Below are 22,350 nucleotides of genomic sequence, written 5' to 3' on the forward strand. Positions count from 1 at the left end.
AGGGGAGCTCCCGCTGCCACCTTCATGGCCGGGGTCTCCCCTCCCGAGTTCACCTCCAGAGGGTCAGGAGACCACTCCCACAGGCAGCTGGGTGCAAGGTCAGCCTTGCCACTGCCAGCAGGAGTGCTGACTGCCTTGCCAGCCACAGGCCCATTGAAGCCTCCATTCCTGGCCCAAGACTTTGACCTAGACTGCTGGGTTTTTAAGGGGGGAGGTGGCCTTTAAGGTCAAGTGTGCTGCGCACAAGGTGGGTCATGTGTGGCTTTTATTTAAGTTTTTGTATTATGATTTATACGTTAATATGACGGCGAAAGCCAGTATTATTTGTATTATTATACTATATATATATGTTTGTGTGCAGACGGACTAAAGCTGTCCGATATTATTATTTGTTGTATATTATTTTAATATAGTCTAATGAATGGGGTTAAAATCCCCATTCATAAAAACCTTGTGCAGAAGGTGACCATCTCCCGAGTTAATTTATTGGTTTAATTGTTGCTAATCGGGAGATGGTCACCTGTATAAAGGCCTGCAGCTGTTTGCGCTCAGGGTGGAGTGTGTCTAGAAGTAGAGAACAGGAGCGAGGAGGTAAATTAAATAACTAAGAATAATAACAATTGCTAAGCTTGCTGGCTTAAACACCAGCACGATACTTGTTTGTTATTTGTGTATTTGTTTGGCCAACACGCTTTTTGTTGTGTAGTTTTGTTGTGTTTAAATATTTTATTTTCTATTTATTAATAAAATACTGAGTGCAGTAACACAAAATAAAAAGGTCCTTATGTACCCTTTAAGAGTACAGCACAAAGCATCTCCAGTCTCCACTCAAAGTATATCCATGTTGCTTCAAGGATATATTTTCTAGACTCAGGTACTGTACTAATGTGTGTACTTGTTTCCTTGGAATTACTGTATGAAATGTTGGGAAATTTTTATTAATCTGTATAAATAACCCAGCTGGAAAAGAACATTCTGGCATTTGGCATACCCTAACTACACAATTTATCCACCAAAAGACAGGGATATTGGCCGGTACATATCCAGGGGACTTCTAGTGTAATACAATCGCCACACTTCGGTTCCTGAATGTACTAAAGCCATATCAGACATGGATTTGGCATAAATAGATATGCTGTCTTGACTGATTCTGCCTGGGCTGAAAACTAGCACAATGCTGGTCCTTCATGACAATACAGCTGTTGCATATACAGTCTGCAAAAGGATCAATTTACTGCTCACACTGCATACGCAGACCTCTGATGTGGTCTCCTCAAGGGCTTTGTATTTACAGTTCCTCCACCCCCTCTATTTAAAGCACATGATTAATGACTCTTCCAAGCTGAGAGTGCTAGGAATATGGCAAGGCAGAAATCTGTATTTCAGTAAATCAGAACATACCCCCACAACACAGAAGCAACTGAATGATATTTAATTGATGATTATGTGGTGTACATAAATGACAATAGCCACTTGGCCTGCTGGACAAGGCAGTAGACTCCCCATAACAGATAGCATCAAGGGACAGCTACGAGGGTGGAATTTGGGGAGGTGGATGGATACAAATTAATCTTATAAGGAACACAGCAATGACCCTCTCCAGTCTCAACTCAAAGTATATCCATAAAGCATTCTTTAAGTTCCCATTGGTTTGTTTTTCCCCATTCTACTTCAGTCATATTAACATTCACACAAACAAAATGTATATATGATTATACAATACACAAATAGGCATTTGAACCCATGTTCCAGAAATATTAAACTGTGCATTTATTTTTTTAATACTTAATTTTATCAGATCAAATCTATTTAACTACAACAGTGGCTGTGAAAAAAATGGGTTTCTTCTAGGGCTGCTCTGGTTAATAGATTAATCAGACTGATCAATCAACTAAAGAGTTGATCACAAGTTATTTTATTTTTTACAATTTTATCATGCAGAATTCTACTTTTGTATATAAAATAAAATAAACCAATAGATCTGCATTTTCTCCATGGCAGTCCAATCATAAGTGAGCAGAGGTGGGAAAGTCAAATGAAACTCAAAAGTTATTTGGCGATTCTGTGTATGAGGGTTCTATACCATAGCCAGGCATGAATGAAATTGCTGGATTTTGCGCGATATTGCTTATTATAGAGACCGTTATTGAGAATTATACTGAGAACTTTGAAGTAATATTTTTTTAATTGCTTTTTACAAATGAAAAATAAATGTATATGTCATAAGACAACAGACACATTGTAATCGATTTGGCTACAGATCAATTTTCAACAAGAACTTTCTCAGAGAAAAATGGAGGCATACACCACAAATACCCGAACTGGCACAGGAAGGGAAGGGATATACTCGCCACTTCCCAAACTGAAAAATGAAATGTATCTGTGGCTTAAAAAAAAGTACACTGCTGGAACTCTTTTATTCAATAAAGAAAAGGCGATATGGAGCTGCACTGGCTATAGCAATCTAGGATGTCAAAAAAGTCGGCACAAAAACATAAACGTTCCCAAAGTCACTTGTGAGCCACTGTTACACTTTTAATAACCTATGGCTGCTGCTGTATTTTACACTGTTACACTCAAAACTTTTGGACAAACCCACATTTATGTTAAATTGGATGAGCAGAAGCGTAGGAATACAATACACCACAATGAGCAAGTAAGAAAAAAAAAACATTGTGAGGTTCTTAAACACTTAATTGATTCAGTTGTTAACCTTGGCAAGCAAGAACTGGCATTCAGAGGGCACAATGAAGGCACCAATTACTCAAATACAGGTAATTGTGTGGAATTACTTTCTGTGCTTTCTGACTACGACATCATGTTAAGCAATCACTTGTCAACAGCCACAGTATTCTTGGGTACCTGTAACAAGATTCCGAACGGCTTATAATGGCTTAATAACGGCCTCAGTGTAACAGGGCGGTAGGAAAGACCTGCTTACATGTATTGTTTGTTTATTTGTAGAACAGGGTATTCCCCTCCGCCCCTGTGTTATTTTGTATTTGTTTGTGTTATGATTTATTGTATTTATTTAGATAGACAGCAAACCGCCATGTCTTATATTTGTATATATGACGGCGAAGCGCCATGTGTTTTGTTATTGTTTTGCAGCGTGGATGGGAAGCCCCATCCATATTAAAAATCCATGCAGAAAGTGTCCATCTCCCAAATTAATTAAGTGATAAATTTGTTGGTAATCCAGAGATGGTCACCTGCATAAATACCTGAAGCTCTCTGCACTCCGTGTGGGTGTTCGGAGGAGGAACTGGAGAGCGAGAGGAGAGAGAGAATTTTAAAACAGCAGATAAAGGATCCGTGAAGGCTACTGCCCACCCGGACCTTAACTTATTATTTGTTCGTGATTATTTTTGTTTAATTATTTATTTTCTGTGCTCTGTGAGCAAATGTTTATTTTTGTTTAAATACTTTATTTAATTTTGTTGTATTTAAACTAAAAACGGCGCATGCCGCGTCTTTTTTTAAAACTACAGATACCTTTGTTGTTGTTCGTCCTCTTTCTGGTCTGACGTCACTGGTCAGCCATTTCCTGCCACACTCAGGTTCTGCTAGATGCAGAGTACAGGAAGGAAGCCAACTGATGTTGGAAACACAGCTTAGCTGTCTTGTGTTTTCAGGTATGTGACTGACAGTGGCCTGAAAGAACGGTTGTTCTGTGAAAATGTGTTATATTTACTAAAAGAAAAATAATAATAGAATGCTTTAAAAAAAAAAAAAAAAAAAAAAAATCCCATTGGCTTACTATTATTTTTTTTATTATTCTACTGATTTTTAAGTATTACTATGTAGCACAGCCGCTATAATAGTTAACTTTATTACAAATGTGTACAGATTAATTTACCGAATAATGACCATAAAGAACCGATTAAAAACCTGAATCGACTGACAGCCCTAGTTTCTTCTTGTTCTGTTCTAATAATAATAATAATAATAATAATAATAATAATCTTTATTGTCCACATACAGTAAGCTTTGTATAAGCAATGATTGCTAACGGCTTACTGACAGTTACAAAGTAGTAGAGAAAAATTGCTATTTTTCTAAAAATGTACTTTGGACAGGCAGCCAGTCAGACAAACCCACAGTATTAATTTCAGACTAAGAGCTAATGAACCCTAGTCAGGGTTTATAACCCAGGCAATACAAAGTGTTACCAAACGATCCTACTAATAACAGGGTAATTTTAAACATTTAAAATAATTATGTTTTTACTGCACATAAAAACAACAAAAATTTTAAAACAAAAGAAAAGTGAGTTCAGACAAACAAAGGTTGTTTTGGAACTCACAAGCTGTTGCGACTATTAGGCAGGGGCGCCGGAGCCAGAGGGTCAGGGGGGTCATGACCTCCCTACTTTTAAAAGTGGTATGAGCCATGCCCCCTCACTTTTTGACAAAAGGGCCCCACATATTGCTTCCCTTCGTCTTGAATTTGAATGCTCGTTCGCACCGCAACCCTGTGAAAGTTGTGTATGTACAGTACTGTGCAAAAGTTTTATTGCAGGTGTGAAAAAATGCTGTAAAGTAAGAATGCTTTCAAAAATAGACATGTTAATAGTTTATATTTATCAATTAACAAAATGCAAAGTGAGTGAACAGAAGAAAAATCTAAATCAAATCCATATTTGGTGTGACCACCCTTTGCCTTCAAAACAGCATCAATTCTTCTAGGTATACTTGCACAAAGTCAGGGATTTTGTAGGCATATAATCAGGTGTATGATTAAACAATTATACCAAACAGGTGCTAATGATCATCAATTCAATATGTAGGTTGAAACACAATCATTAACTGAAACAGAAACAGCTGTGTAGGAGGAATAAAACTGGGTGAGGAACAGCCAAACTCTGCTAACAAGGTGAGGTTGCTGAAGACAGTTTACTGTCAAAAGTCATTCACCATGGCAAGACTGAGCGCAGCAACAAGACACAAGGTAGTTATACTGCATCAGCAAGGTCTCTCCCAGGCAGAAATTTCAGGGGTTTCCAGATGTGCTGTCCAAGCTCTTTTGAAGAAGCACAAAGAAACGGACAAGGTTGAGGACCGTAGAAGCAGTGGTCGGCCAAAGAAACTTACTGCAGCAGATGAAAGACACATCATGCTAACTTCCTTTCGCAATCGGAAGATGTCCAGCAATGCCATCAGCTCAGAATTGGCAGAAAACAGTGGCACCCTGGTATACCCATCTACTGTCTGGAGAAGTCTGGTCAGAAGTGGCCTTCATGGAAGACTTGCGGCCAAAAAGCCATACCTCCGACATGGAAACAAGGCCAAGCGACTCAACTATGCACGAGAACACTGGGGTGTAGAAAAATGGCAGCAGGTGCTCTGGACTGATGAGTCAAAATTTGAAATATTTGGCTGTAGCAGAAGGCAGTTTGTTCGCCGAAGGGCTGGAGAGCGGTACACGAATGAGTGTCTGCAGGCAACAATGAAGCATGATGGAGGTTCCTTGCAAGTTTGGGGCTCCATTTCTGCAAATGGAGTTGGGGATTTGGTCAGAATTAATGATCTCCTCAATGCTGAGAAGTACAGACAGATACTTATCCATCATGCAATACCATCAGGGAGGCATCTGATTGGCCCCAAATTTATTGTGCAGCATGACAACGACCCCAAACATACAGCGAGTCATTAAAAACTATCTTCAGCGTAAAGAAGAACAAGGAGTCCTGGAAGTGATGGTATGGCCCCCACAGAGACCTGATCTCAACATCATCGAGTCTGTCTGGGATTACATGAAGAGAGAGAAGCAACGGAGGCTGCCTAAATCCACAGAAGAACTGTGGTTAGTTCTCCAAGACGTTTGGGCCAACCTACCTGCCGAGTTACTTCAAAAACTGTGTGCAACTGTACCTAGAAGAATTGATGCTGTTTTGAAGGCAAAGGCTGGTCACACCAAATATTGATTTGATGTCAATTTTCTTCGGTTCACTCACTTTGCATTTTGTTAATTGATAAATATAATCTATTAACATGTCTATTTTTGAAAGCATTCTTACTTTACAGCATTTTTTCACACCTGCCTAAAACTTTTGCACAGTACTGTACACTATGCTACTGTCGCCTTAAGGAATTATCCTCTGGGTCCCACCACACACATAGGCAAACATTTCTTATTCGGCATCATTGTTGCATGGTTCATGAGCAGAGCAGACAGCCCCTTAGCAAAGAACCCAGACTTTACGTTTTGGGAGACTGCACCTCTGTACCCATTGCTTGTATTTCTAAAATATACTTGTGTGTTATAATTAGAGCTTCTTTTTGCCTTTTTTTTACTAATTAATTTTTCAGTGCTTATTTTTTTTTAGCTATTTTTGAGTTTTATATAAATCAGTTTTTTTTTTTTCGGGGATTTTGCTTTTTATATACTGTATGTTGTTTTCGGTTACTTTCCAAACTTTCAGAGAAAGAAGCGTGACAGAGCAACCAACAGCGACCATGGCTTAACAGTCTGAAAAGAGTGATGGAATTTCTGGCTCCATACACAAAGTAGAAGGCAATTTAGTAGCTCATTGCTAGCTTCATAGCTTTTAGATATATTTATTACAGGACGCAGTTGTGTAACATTATATATGTGTGTGTGTGTGTATATATATATATATATATATATATATATATGTATTGCGTAACAACATTATTATAGCTCTAGTAGAAACAAAATAATTACCAAACATTTTAACTTCCATCTTTAGTGTATTAAACAAAGTGGTTTATGATCAGCGTTTGCTACATTTACTACATTTAAAAAAAAAAAAAATTGTGTTCAAAGTTATGTAAGAATTAAGAGAATTGTATTTATTTTTTATTAAAATACTGAAACTGGGTATATTTACTACAAGGCCTCAACTGCACATCTACGCTCTCAAGTACGATATTAACGCCTCTACTGTGCAATGGATTGATTCACTGATTTTTTCGGATGACTGATGATAAATGATGCAACGGACCCAGTGTGCAATGGCCTTAACTCAATAGTACTTACACACTTCAAATTGTACCTTCTTTCCTTTGCTGTCTTCCACAGCGAAATCCTTATGGTCACGCAGTGGCGGACGTAGCAGTTGGCAACAGTAGGCATTGTCTACCAAATTATTTTAGTTGCCTACCAAATTCCCTGGGTATTAAAAATGTTTTGAACAGAGCGCACACACAACACATTTAAGAGAGCGCTGCTAAGCTGCTGCTCTCCCTTCTGTTGTATTGACACACAGGCACATCTTAGAATTATCTGCACCTACTTGAGTCATATGATATAATGGTAATGATTGGGCATGGCTACATCATTCTCAGGTTTGAGCTGGACATTACAAAACACGGTAGTCTGATAGGAGAAAGAACCTTACAATGCACAGAGTGTCTGTTAGATTCTGAAATGACCAATCACCACGTAGTTTTTGTGGCTTACGTGATAGAAATGCCCTGCATTTCCCTGTGCTCAACACAGTCGTGTGTCAGTGGATTGAGCAAGAGGTATTGCTGAGCTGTGTGTCTCTCAATTAAACACATATAATTTGCAGTGCTATATTGGTAAAGGATGATTAAAGTGCTGGACATCGACAAAATATTGAACAACTGGTTGCAGAAATATTAATGAAACAGAAAGGAAGACAAATAAATACATTTAGGCGCTCACGATCACAAAGGATCTGTCACGTGACCTGCCCTCTCTTACTACTGGCTTGTCTCATAACTCTCATTTTTATCTTGTCTTTATTCCATTTTATTTTGAACTCAAAATTTATTTATTCCTCAAAACTGTGCATGTGTGAGTGCTTTCTCCCAATAATTGAATTTGGTAAAACAACTATTCTGGTTGTTCTCTAAATAATAAGTTACAGAAATATACAACATTTCAGAAAGAAAAGAAAAAAAAAAATCTTTGTCAGTCCTAAGCTGTTTTAAATCCAATTCAGACAACTGTTTAAACAACCTAACCTTTTAGTAACCTAAGCGTTCCTAATTTTCGAAAGAATTTGAAAAAACATAAGCTTTTCTCCTGAAACCCGTTTGAGTCTTCTCAGAGACAGATCTGTCACCACCATGTCAAGCACAGGTTAAACCTGGTGATAATATAAAAGTTACAGCGGTTCCCTTATAGTCCAGTCAGCGTTAGTAACACAAACCAGCTATTGATTGCAATATTTGCTCTATTGTTTTATAAATGGTACTACAAGCACTGGATCTGCAAATAATTATGTTTCTAATTCATTAAAACCCTCTATGGGTATGTCATGGACAAAGGCCTTCATCACAACCCACAAAACTGTAAATATTGTATTGGTCTTCAACCTAGAAGAGCTGCTAATTTTGTATACAAGCAGCAAGCAAACATCATTCAGGAAAACTGGCTTGGATTGTCATATAACCATTATGACCCAATACATACAATAGTCGAATAATTAGGGCTTGAAGTTTTCAGTTTTAACAGAACTGAAAAAACACCCATGAAGACCTATGTAGAACATTTGTTTTTAATCTTATGGAAATGGAATACACTTGTTAGAGTGACTTGTGACTGGGGTGGACAGAAAAAAACAAAACTCCAGAGTGTTGTAAGACTTTTTGTTATTGTTTAGGACAAATAAATTCAGGACCAGTAATTATTTCAAAGTTAGGTTAACATTTAAATTTACAAAATTAATAATTAATGTAAAATATTCCAAACAAATAAAACAACATCAAGTATCACAATGAATCAAATTATAATAAATAAAAAATACTGTTAAAAGGCTAGTAAGTCAATTGGTTAAACTCTTCAGTTAGCATTAAGCTTGCTTGTTTACCTTCTGATTGCTTGTATAAGTTAATGAAGGTTCTTGTATTCAATAAGCTTTAGTGATAAACCGGGAAGTGACTTGAGTTGAAAGCAATGTGTAGAATATGTGAGCTGCAGTAATACAACTGGAACACTGGAATCTGTCAGCATCCAGCTGGATTATTCAAATAAGAGTTATTTCTTCAGCACATCCGAACCCCAACATTACAGTGTGATAGATAAGTCGGCGGTAATAGGGAGTAAAACTAAATCTGTTACATCTCACAATTCTCAGATTCAAAATGCATGCAGAGTTCTACATTGCCTATAAATTAACCTTTGTATATGTATTACTGAAACGTACATGTAATTTATTATAGAAATTGAAAATTTATGAGTGTAAGTGTTGTTTACTTTTTCTAACCGAAAATAACCGATTTTGCCAAATATACAAAAACAGGGAAAAACCCCCCCACAACAAAAAAATCAAGCCCTATTAATACCCCCACGAGTTATAAATTCATTTTCAACTTAAGGACATTGTTGATTACACAGTATGCTATATTTTTCCCTATTTTGAACACAGATGTATAGCCGATTACTTTATGAAGCTGTTGGTGAATGATGTTTGACCACATTCAAGCTCATCTGTTTGATGCAAGACCCTTGGAGCTGTATCAATGTCAACCTCTGCTAACTTAAACTGTGGCTCAATTAAAGCACCTTCTTCTGAGGAGAATGATACACATACGGAAAATGGGCATAAACTGGTGTAAGTGAAACCACAGTTGCTTTAAAGCTGAACTCTGTGTTTTGACAAGAGCTGCACCACAGTATACACTATATTCCAATTACATATATGAACGACATTAAGAGGCAACTGAAAATCGTGGCTTGAACTATTAACATGGAGTTATTAAAATGTCTCTTACAACAAGAGGCTACTTAGGTTGCCAGAAAACAGTGCCAGAATGTTTCCTGGTGTTTCATGGGAAAGACAACGTAGATTTCACAAAAAGTAAACTGCCTAATCGTTTGTTATAATGAATCTTACCTCTTTAAAACAGAAATATACAATTTGACAGTTTTTTTTTTTTTTTTTTTTTTTTTTTTTTTTACACGAATGAGGCAAACAACCTGTCCCTTACAAAGTTAAAATGCATAGCTCACTCCCTCATAATTATATTACAGATTGCATAATTTGAAGAACTCCAGAAACGTACAAAATACACACAATGACATACTGTGTGTTTATGTTGGTGGACAATATAGACCATTTTTCTAAAAAATGTCAACACATGCTGTGCATTAAAAACACTTTAAAAGCATTCTTCACCTTAATTATAATGCTGGAGATATATGTTGTATATATATATATATTTGGTCAAGTAGAGATATGCATCATCTTTGTAGTGACAGTATAAACTAGTGAGCCACAAATATTTCTTATCGTTATCTAAAACATTATTGTCTCCAAACTAATCAAGGTACCAAAGAGTATAAAGCAGATATTTTAATAAACAAACAAACATGTTTTAAATAGCTCTACCCTTCCATAATAACTCAGAAACCTGAACTGATCTCATTCACCAGAAGAACATTCATGTTACAGTGAATCAAAACTCTTTTGACATTTACATGTTTATATTTTTACAACTGTTTGTTGTGCATGAGACAACACTTAATATGGCAAATAAAACACATCATAATCAGCCTACTTCATAAAAACTTTTAAAATAAGTTTACAGGTTATATAAAATTTATGAATAAATTTGATTGCCCTACAAAGTAGAAAAAAATTTGGTTATTATCATAAATCTGGTTCCCTGAAATAGAAATGTAACCATTACCAAATGGGTATTTATCTCCTAAAAGACACAGAAATAATAAGACATACCAAAGCTGCTCACGGAGCCTGTGATGCAGTCATGGCCCACCCCCGTCTGCATCATTTTTCCTTCAAGCCTGCTGCAATCATCAACGCAGCGACCTTGAAAGTTAATGGTTAGTATACCCAAGCTATCGTCGAATGACTGGAATGCTACAAGGCTATATCCGTAACGAGAACATGTGGACAGTGCTGTGGCATTCTGCAGTGTATCAATGACCCTATTAGAAAGCCCCAAGTTTCAAATGCAGAAATCAGGGGCCAGACCAGGACATAAGGTCCCCCGTGCCTGACTGAGCAGATCACGGTGCTTGGGCAGTCTCCACAGATGGCCACTCAGGAGCAGCATCAGGGTTGTCTGGGCCAATAAGGGGCTACTAGGGGCTACTCCAAACACAGAGGGAATAAGGCGAGCAGTGGGTAAAGCATATAACAGCTGCCTCAGCCACTGGTGTACCAAGACATCTATCGCCAGTGGGTCCCCGCCTCCTATTATGGAGAACCAGAGGGGACAGTAGGTTGATTCCTGGGAGGCAAAGAGATCTGTCTCCCGAACCTCTCCCAAATGAGTTTCACCATCTCGGGGCGAAGCCTCCACTCTGAGGCGCTGGGAACTCCCTTGAGAGGAGGTTCTCTTGTGCCCAGAGCAAAAGCTCGCAGGCCACACAATGGATACTGGGCGACCTGAAGCCACCCTGGTGGTTGATTTAAGCCACCACTATTGTGTTGCCTGTACGGACAAGTACAGGTCTTCTCCCTCGAACCGCCTGCCAAAAATTCTGCAAGGCCTGGTAAACTGCCTGCAACTCCAAAACATTGATGTGGAGACCCTGCCAAGGGGGGATCCCCACTCCTTACGCCCCTCTGCCATTCCACACAGTGCCCCAACCCTGGCTGGATGCGTCTGTGGTGACGACCTCCTTTCTGGTGAAACTGCCCAGCGCTATGCGTAGGCATAGATGGGCAGGCTGTTTCCACCAAGAGAATGACTTTAGACAGTGACAGAACACTGTCAACAGGCAGTTGCAGTTCAGCGCGGGCTGAATACCCCTGCTGTTGAACCAGGCCTGCAGGAGGGCAGGCACATGGGCAGGAGACCCAATGGAAGGGTCTGTGAAGCTGCTGTCATCAAGTCCAGAAGTCTACAGAACATCACTACTGTGAGAACTCTGTTGAGCTGAAAGAGCTCTAAACGGGCAGTTATTCTCTGCACTCTTCCGCTCGATAGAGTGGACAGACCTGGAGATGACAAGTTCCATGTGGGCCTCTGCCTGTGCTGGAGAGTGGGCACAAATGAATGAGTCTTCCCAGTAATTGAGCACTCTGATTCCTTTGAGTCTCAGTGGGGCCAGGATAGCTTCCATGCACTTCCAGAAGTCACTGGGAGCCAGAGAGAGGCCAAATAGCAAGACGCAGAACTAGTACGTTATTCACTGAACGGCAAACCACAGGTACTTCTTGTGCACTGGTTTTATGGGGATGTGGAAATAGACATCTTTGATGTGCACCGTGGTGATCAGCTGGCCTGATGCACTGCAACAGCTGATGCATCATCAATATTTTGAACCTCCTTCGGCGCAGAGACAGGTTGATCTGTATAAGGTCGACGATTGGTCTGAGGCCACCATCCTGCTTGGGCACTAGGAAGTGCCTGGAGTAGAACCCTTCCTACAACTGGAGGGGTTCTATCATGTGAATAGCCCATTTTTGCAGCAAAGCTGCTACCTCCTGGGAGACCAATGCAGAGTCTTGCGGGTCGGAGTCATACCCCGAAAGGGAGGGGGACAGAGAGTAGCCGATCTGAACGGTAGTAAGCACCCAGATGTCTCTGGCGCACTGATGCCATACCTCCAGATGGCTCCCTGAAAAGACTGTGGATTCTGTCTCTGCGCCGGGCGGTGAAACCTAATAAAGCCTCCACAAAAGTAGCCGCGGGCCGGTTCCGAACACCGCCTCTGGCAGCAGGCTGTGTCGTCTTTGAGGCTGCTGGGGCTGGGGTCTTGGGCGCCATTTTGCTGCTGGTTTGCTGGTTTAGTCCCCCCGTCAGGCACGCGTGCCTGGGAAAACCAAAGTTGCCTAAGTGCAGCTATCAGTTCAGCCAGGTTCCTAGCTACAGCCTGCCCGTTCAGTTTTGATACACTGAGCAGGTTCTTGTTAACCAAGCGGAGGTCATCCAGCTGTTCTGGTGATGACCTGTGACTGTCAGAGAGGGACCTCAGCAAATAGGACTGGTAAGCTACCAGAATACTACTATAGGTCACTTGGAACGGTGACTCTTTTTCTTATTCCTTTGGAAAGAAGGCGAGGCAGAGGAAGATGAGGAAGACGGCTTTCTGTGTGGGCTACTTTCTACCAAGTGCGTCATCCGCTCTCCCTTGGCACAGAGCCACCTGGTAGAGAGGCTGCAGCCACCTCTCTACCAGAAGGCGATGGGGAAGAGCGACAGGTCAGAACAAGAATGGCACCGGCAGGGTAACCTCAGTCCCGGTTCAGTATGGTATAGTACTAGGTCAGTGACCTCGGTACCGATACGGTAAGTTTCCACCAGTTCGCAGTTACTGCGGGTTGTAATGTACAGGAATGTCCACTGGCAAAACCACTGAGTCAGTACCAACGAAATGGTGTCACCAAAACAGCAGCAAGATACTGTGGATGAGACTGCAAGCAATCTCAACCGAAGCACGTATCTTGGTCCAGCGCAGCTCTGCTGAGCCCACCAGCTCTGCCAGTATTTCTGTAAAAAAACACACACAGACAATACTACAGAAGAAAATTATTTCTCCACAGAAAACAGTAATAACACAAGTACAGTACACACAAAAAAGTCACGTAATTAAAAATAAGAATTCAATTTAACTCCTTTGAAATTTAATGGTGCCTGCGGAGAGAGCACAAAGTCAAGTTGTTTCTATCATTAGTAAAACAGAAAGATACCTACAAAACATACAGTACTCATTTAGCTGTATTTTCTTTTAAGATAATATACTAAATCATGCATTACCTAGAGTTCAGTAATTCATGATTTGACGGCTGGTTTCATAGCAGCTGGGAATAAAACAAAAAATTATTTGTTCAGTATATTGTATTAAAATGTGCTAACCAGCAATTAGAAAATGATATATTACAAGTCCCATGCTCCATGACCTTTCTGTTGACCTCTAAACCTAAAATGCTTTTTAGCTGTGTTCATCCATCTTCATAATTGTTTAATTATGCAATACAGTTTCCTTTTACCCCAATACCTTATCATGCTTCTACATGTAGCCTTGTTAAACTGCAGAATTGAGTTTCTCTGTTTGTACCTTCAAATTATGCCATTCATTATATGATAGCTTGTTCACCAAGTACAGTTTTTGATCCTACTGTAACAGACATTCTCCAGACAGCTTCAGAAGCAAGAAATGTCTTAGCCTCCACTGAATGGAACTGGCACTGACCAGTACTTTAAAAGGTCCTCTCAACTATTCTGATGAAATAAAAATCACATTGTTTTTCCATGCTGGAAATAGTTACTTTGTCTTTCTTTTTAATACTACATCAAACCAGCAAAATGGTTTTATTGTGTTACAGGTATTTTCAAGACATTTGTTAGCTAATTGCCATATATTTAGGGCTGGTTGTAACAGGTATAAGGTACAACTGTAACAGTAAAAAAGAATCTTTAAATCAGACAAGAAGCATTGTCAAAAAAAAACCAAACAAAAAAAAAAAACAACAAAGTTCCCTGAAATAGAAATGTAACCGTTACTCAAAGGGTATTTACCCGCTAAAGGTCCGAATCCTGAATATTGTATACCAAAGCTGCCTTTTCCGAGCCTATGACACAGTCATTGACCGCCCCAGAGGGCACAAAAGAACCGTGCTCACAGATCTGTGTGTCATTTTTCCTTCAAGCCTGCTGCAATCATGGACGCAGTGAAGGTTAATGGTTATACTTCTATTTCAGGGAAACAGGGTTATGATAATAAGCTATCGTTCCCTTTCAAGTACAAAAATGTAACCATTATCGAATGGGTGTGAACCTTAGTGGATTCCCACAAACAGAGAGGGCGCTGCAGAATCTCGTCCACCGTGGGACCAAACGTATGCCCTGGAGTGATTGGGGCATCAACAGCAGTGCTTTGTCACCATCAGGCACGCATGCCTGGGAAAGCCAAAGCTGTCTACAGGAAACTACCAGCTCAGCCAGGTTTCTACCTACAGACTGTCCACTGATCTTGGACACACTGAGCAGGTTTTTGTTAACCAGGCGCAGCTCATCCAGCTTGTGGCGAGGGCCTGTGGTTCTCCGAGATAGACTGCAGCAAATGCAACTGGTAGGCTACCAGGATGTGTAGTTCCCTAGCCGTGCGGTGAACGCACTGGTTAAATAGGCTCTCTTGAGGATCACCTCAGAGACCTGACATGCTTGTCAGAGCAGGCAGCTAAAAAGTAAAAATGAAAAATAAAATAAGCTCCAGCCGGAGCTAAGCAGCCTGGGGGGAGCACAGAGTGAGCAGACTTATTTCACTGGATCCCTGGGAAGGAGCGACTCGAGCCGCTGGCTTCACGCAGGGGGCGTAAAAAGCAACAAGCTGTAATACACGCTATACATGTAATTAGTAAAAACTATTACAGAAATTAGTTTAAATATCACATAGAATTTGTGTAAAAACAGAATAAATGCAAAACATATACAGATAGAAGCAACAATATACTTATCTGAACTAGGTTCTCTGATCAGGTCAGTCTTGAAAGGAAAAATTGCACTAAGATCTGTGAGCGCAGTCCTTTTGTGCCCTCGGGGGCAGGCCATGACTCCATCAGAGGCTCAAACAGCAGCTTTGGTATACAATATTCAGGATTTGGTAATGGTTACATTTCGTATTTGAAAAGGAACTTATTATCCAGTATCTAGTATTGATTGCTACAATGTATAGTTACAGAGACATCTAGAGTTAAATCTGCGCCATGTGAGACTGCTCAAAACGGAAATACACATTTCTAGCCTTGTTGGTTACAGCAGCATTTTATTAATGCAATGAACAGGTAAAAACAAGCAACAACATGCTGTAATATGAAAGAAGATGGTTGTTAAAAATGCATTTGTGGTATATGGCAAGGGACTTCTGCCGACATGACCTGTATCCTGTCTTCCAATTAATTTATTCAATTTTAGCTCTTAAGGATAAGTGACTGTCCAGATCAGCAGCGGAAGCTCTGACCTCCAGCTATCTGGTATTCAGAAAATACCAAGTTGTACTGCATTAAATGCTTAAGTGATATCTATGTGCTTAGTTATGTATATCTAGACTCTTTAAACAGCATGCACTTAATTTATTTCCATTCACTACTGTGACCCTTAAATTTTACACTGCCAAAATGCATTAAAAACAAGGCAAATGTTTTTAACACATTATAAAATGATTATCATAAGCAGAAGCAAAACAACTTGATTTATGATGATGTGCAATTTCTACAGAACTAGTCAAAATAGAGTTCCCAACCAGCGTTTACAAAATAAAATCATAATAATAATACAAAATGGTTCGATGATGCCAGGAATTAGTATTATGTATTTTCATTAATCTGAAATGAAACTTTTTCATTAGGCTCAGCTTGCTATGGGTTAATCAGCTTTGCAACACGTTTGATATGAAATGTGAGGGCTCTAGAGGCTAATACAAGGCATTTCGTATTTTTTTTATTAGGATTATTATTTATATACGAGTATGCAAAAAATGTCCATTCAGTATTTTTTAATTTTTGTAATACAGCTTGTTTCTTAAAAGGAAAGCTTAGGAAATAGAAATTGGCCTACCTTGTGACTTTACAGCTGGACTCAATCAAATCATTCTCCAAGTCCAGGAAGTGGGATGGATGCTTGTACTCCATCGGAGAGGTCAATCTTTTTAAACGCAGCAACCCAACACAGAACTTGGCTCCCATCTCCTCCAGTTCCTTTGTCCCTATTTGAAGACCCTGTTAAAATAACAGATAGTATCAGAAGGGGCTGGCAGTCATGTAACCTCAATTGTATTGCACAATGAACAAAAAACAATTACAGTACATGCATTAGAAATATACCCACCATCATTAATGTCATTAAAAACAAAACTGAGCTAACAGTATCATCAAAAACTATCAACATGACCTACATCCACAGTGTATACTGTGTCCCATCACATATGTAGTGGAGCTGGGAAAGTGTCATTAGCGAACAATAGTACATTTTAAAGAAATGCATGCTATGAGTCCTAAATAAAGAACATATAAGCAAAACAATAACAAAAAACTGAAGTGTGTGCACATTCTCAACTGCTTAAAGTTTTTTAGTTTCATAACTGATCTAGTAAGTTTAGACATAATTTTTAAATAGGAAGTTAAAATGGGAACTATAGGGTCTTGGGACCCTAACTGCAATAAAAAACTATAAAAACAGTCTATGTTGAATACAAAAACAATTTAATTCACATCTGTACAAATATTATTCAGGCCATCTACTAAATCCATTCTATGGGATCCTGGAGATCAGCATGTGGGCAATTAAAGAAAGGGGTGAAACATATGACTAACAATAATTTCCTAGAAAGTACGGAGCCAAAAATATGTTTATTTTGGCAAGGGGTAACTTTTTCACTGTTTTTATTTGCTGTTTCACCAGAGAATAACTGCCTCGTTTTCAAAATACTTCCTATATTTATGAAAATAGGAAGACGACAAGATTGTTGTTCCTCCTTTGTTCTGAAAATGTAGGCTTCTTTGTTCTGCATAGACAATGTATGAATCTTCCTGCATGTGCAACCAACATTTTGATAGTAAAACAGACGAGTTCTGAAATCAGGTTTAGGGTAGCTCCTGGATGTGTTGCATACAAAATTATTTAATAACATGCCTTTTGAACTATAACAAGTAGTTAATCACTCTTATTTAAATCAGTATCATATTAGAGAAAATTACACTGCTTTTATATTATTATTTAGTCATTTAGCAGACACTTATCCAAAGCATCTTACAGGGACTTGGGGGTAAACTATGCATCACAACTGTTGCTAGAGTCACTTACAATAGGACCTTGGTTTTACGACTCATCTGAAGGAGGTTAAGTGACTTGCTCAAGGTCATACACAGTGAGGCAGTGGCTGGGATTTAACCTGGAGCCTCCTGGTAACAAGCCCCTCGCTTTAACCACTGCACCACTAAGACCAAACTCTGATCATATCATTTTGTTGCAAGTTCATGTACTAAATAATGTACAAAAGAGGTAATTCGACCAACAAACTTCAGACCATAGCTTCCCCATGTGCAGTGCACTTAGCAGTGACAGAATCATTTTTCTTTGTAAGTTGCATAGATGAACCATAAAAGAACCGAGCTCTGGTTAACTTAAAAAAAAAAAAAAAAAAATGAGTAGTGCTTCAATGAGGAGAAGAGCATCATCCCAAAATCCTTTTCTTAGTGAAGATCCATATATATTACTCCCTAGTCACCGTTTGGTAAAGAGAACACTTGTAGGGATCTAAGGCCTGGGTGGTTCCAAACATCTGCCAGGGTATTATCTTTCTCTGCTAAGAACATTTGATGAAGCAAAACATCTCACAAGTGCCATCGTACCCCAACTGGTATCCGTTCACTACCACATGCAGAAAGATTAGGTGGGTGTTCAACTTGCCCCCCAAAATTGGTTTCTACAATGATCACTATGGTATATACCTGAAACACATATCAGTACTACACAGACTGCAGCCACTTGCAGAACACTTTAAAATGGAAAGAAAATTCAAGCTACTTTCAAAAAACTGAATTTAAAATATAAAACAAACATACAAAATGCCTACTTATTAGCATACAAAGACACATTCATCAATGGTTTATATTATACCTGTATTCTTTAGCATCAGAGATCTAAGCAATATGCTTGCATCTGTACTTACCTTATATTTCCCTTGATCGCAACCACACAAAGTACTTTCCATGGTGTAGCTCTTCTGCACTCCAATCTCACGCCATACCACCACACGTGCAGTGGACTCCTTGGATTTTTCAACTACAAAACTGCAGCTACTCATGCAGAATGCTGGGGCTATCTGACTTAAAATCTTGGGAAGAGTCTAGCGAAATAAAGAGAAAGGGCACTGTTTATCTAATGTTTTGTATTTGAATGCAGGTTTACCACAAAGTCACATCTTACATATACTGTTCAGAAGAGCCCTGCTCATACAAGGAGATACAGTGCTACTTTCTGCCTGTTTTGAGTTTATAAATTGGGTCCCTACTAATTCAGGATTAACTAGAAACCTTGACATTCTATTAAGCTTCCAGGCTGATCTAAACAGCAGATAACAGTTTTCATCCTGCCATGGTGCGAGAGAGTAGAGGGCTGGGTCATTTTGCTGTTTTACTGTGCATTTACCAGTTTACCCTGGTTTGCCATGTATATTAATATGCTTTACCATACCTTGTTTATTTTTTACACTGCTTACCTACCCTTTCACTATGCTTTATTACACTTTGCTATGCTTTTACTCTGATAAATATTTACAAGGGCACATACTGACCTATTGCGCAAATAGCATAACTTTATGCCCAGTCTTGACCTATCACTTGGGGTTATCTCCCCCAAAACTATAGGTGTCTACACCCTGAAGCTCTACATTCCATCAACTTGATCATTGTGCGCCAAACAAAATGTTAGACTGGAAATAGGGGAAGGAAAAGGTGGACAGAAAAAAAAATAGAATGTCTGCCGTCTTGTCAGGGTTAAAATAATTACATTAGTGATAAAGTGTTCAGATAAGCTGAATGTGCTGAAAGACAAGGAACTGACAGTCAGCTGTGAACTTAACACATTAACAACTGGCAGAGTATCATTCTAAACAATTTCTTAAAATAAGTTAGTGGACCCAAATGTTTCTCTCATATATGCTAACAATATCTTGTGGATTTGTCTGCCATGTTAATAACAATGGTCTAAAATCCTACTACTACATTTACAGCATCTCTGAACCATGGTGCTGACACAGAGGTAGGTCTATACTTGAGGAAAGTCAACCAATCATTTCTGCAGTGATTTATGACTTATTTTTACCATTGACCATGTACAAATAAACCTGCTTATAACAACCACTGAAAATGCTACAGTACCTAGGTCTTTGTGGACAGATATTTATATCCTGGTGATTTAACACAATAAGTGCAACATATGAATCAGAATAGTAACTAGACTTTAAAACTTGTTTGACGGTACATAAATCAGCAGATCAAAATAACAAAAAATATGGCCATAAATACAGATGTATCCTTTTTTTTTTTTTTTTTTTAAAACCAAAAACTATCACAGGTTTACTTCTAAAGAAACGACTTGCCTCCACGTGGAGATGCAGGTGTGGGGGATTACACAGACTCTACTGACCAGTACTTTATAGAGCCCCTGTCTACAGCCATATATCTGGCCACAAAGGACAATCAGCAATCCAATCTCTAAAGAAAGCCAGGGTAAATAAATAGCCCACACCTCATGGCACCTCTCACTGTAATCTCTAACCTCTTTCAGTCACCAGCATACCAACAAGCATTGTTATTTAATTTTGCAAAGTTTCTTTCACAGAATAGCGTTTCTGGAATACTGATGCAATGGGACATCTTGGTATTAGTAATACATACATAAAAAGGGTTTTACTTACCCTGTATCCCAGGTCTTCTTGAAGTTCACATGAGGCGGCACTCACATTAGTCTGCCATACAGTTTCTTTGATACTGCAGCCATACATAAATACATTCTTTTTGCGAGAATGACCATGATAATCACAATATACCTAGAAAATGGGCAAATAGAAAACAAAATTCAGCAGGGTGGTTTTCAGTTGTTCAGAACTATTACTTTCATTATTCTTTAAAAACTACAAGATTCCTCTGGAATAACAACACAATTATGATTAGGACACTTTTTTTTTCATGGTAAGAAATGGCATTTCACGGTCTAAAAATAGGTATTTCAAGATTAAACATAATATTGATTAAAACAAAAAAAAAATAATAGAATCGTCACATTCAAAATTGATCATTTTCTCTAGAATTATCATGCAACAAATGTTCCTAAATATTTAAATGCTTTCCTGAAAAAAAAGTAAATGCTACATTGTAGAAAATTTCATTTTTTATGTCAAACTTTTAAAGATAGTCTACCTCACTATCATGGATTTATGAAACAAAATAATAAAAAAAAAAAAACACACACATAAATAAATGTTAAAAGAACAACAGACATGTGAAACGTCCCTTCTTGTACTTGACAAAGTGATCTTTAGTAGAAATAATTCCGATCTTTGATGCAGCTGGTGTCTTTTTCAGTCTATATAGTGTGTTTAATCATTTACTAGAAGCAAACTAAGCCGGCTGCCAGGATTGCTAAATGAAGTGTAACAGGTAATGCGTCAATAAGTCAAACGATTGCTTATTTTTAAGTGATACTAAATGTGTATATTTACACTATTCTTTCAGAAAAAGAAATTTGCCCAGGGAACTACATATTGTTTGGCAATGGGTACATTTCACAGAAATCGTAAAATCTGTAATAACCATGAAAAAAATGCAGCTTTAATTATGATGTGTAATAAAAAGAGAAACAAGAGCCAGGATAAAGATGTCAAAGAAATAAATGAAAGTGTAAATGTGAACTGAATTGATTATCATCTCCTGAACTGTATGTGGATACCTGATTTGTATGGCATTCTACCATAATCTTTTTAAATACACTTGCAAAATCAAAAACACCTTTGCAGGAAATGAGAAGGTAATGATGAATATGAGAAGACTCAACACAATGGATGATATAAGAGCAACAACAATGCTATGACGCATCATAAATCACAATTGGTATTAAACATCTCTGTACAAAGGATTGCTGTCTGATCGATAATGGCATTTCAATTGAAACCAGATATGTAGCGCAAGCTTGTACTTGAACTCACCGTCTAGTTATTCACAGTCACTGTAATCAAGTCGCCCAGTCACTAAAAATCGTACATGCATATATATAATATATATATTATATATATATATATATGATATATATATATATATATATACTTCTTCATACTTTGTATTCTGTCTTTGATGTCTTAACGATCTAGGTCATAGTTTAACGTTAGTCTATTGTTCTACAAGGGGGTTTAACTTTAGCATTTGCAGCAATATTGTTTAAAAGCTAGTTGATTTGTGTAATTTTTTTTTCAACCATGGTCTGAGGATATCAAGATCATGATGAACATTCTTTCTTGAGCAAAATTAGCTAAACTAAGGTCTGGTTCATCAGCTGAAGATTAATTATTGACCTTCAGTAGCAATAGTAGTTGTGAATACAAATAACACAATTATCCAGTTGTTTTGTCCTTACTAGTGGGGTCCGCTGTATTGCAGCTAGGTACTGCAACAAGCTTTTGGTGTGATAGATGGTGGGATGAAGATCAGGGTTTGGGCTCTGCCACTGCCTGTTGAGATCTTCACCACTTAAGGAGCACCGGTGGCTTTGGAAAACAAAAACACATCCAAGATTATATATATATATATATATATATATATATATATATATATATATATATATATATATATATATATATATATATATATATATATATATATGCACACACACACCACTTATATTTGGATAAAATTCACTAGATGTGATCGAAAAATTACAAACTCTGTTT

At 38.3% G+C, this 22,350-nt stretch overlaps 1 protein-coding gene across 5 annotated transcripts in view; it reads right to left on the reverse strand.

Annotated features, from left to right (window-relative positions):
• Window positions 1-22,350, reverse strand: part of agtpbp1 (ATP/GTP binding carboxypeptidase 1) — a 96,670-nt gene that overhangs the window by 12,225 nt on the left and 62,095 nt on the right. For 3 of the 5 annotated variants that reach the window (XM_041227117.1, XM_041227125.1, XM_041227151.1), the window contains 4 exons: window positions 22,038-22,167; window positions 20,326-20,457; window positions 18,577-18,753; window positions 16,464-16,624 (listed from right to left, as the gene is read on the reverse strand). In XM_041227117.1, the coding sequence (XP_041083051.1) occupies window positions 16,464-16,624; window positions 18,577-18,753; window positions 20,326-20,457; window positions 22,038-22,167 (600 nt within the window). Of the gene's footprint in view, window positions 1-13,664; window positions 13,709-16,463; window positions 16,625-18,576; window positions 18,754-20,325; window positions 20,458-22,037; window positions 22,168-22,350 lie in introns of all 5 variants that reach the window. The other 2 variants (XM_041227134.1, XM_041227144.1) reach the window with 1 other exon arrangement.

The sequence above is a fragment of the Polyodon spathula genome, chromosome 2 (assembly GCF_017654505.1).
Source record: "Polyodon spathula isolate WHYD16114869_AA chromosome 2, ASM1765450v1, whole genome shotgun sequence".
Lineage (NCBI taxonomy): Eukaryota > Metazoa > Chordata > Actinopteri > Acipenseriformes > Polyodontidae > Polyodon > Polyodon spathula.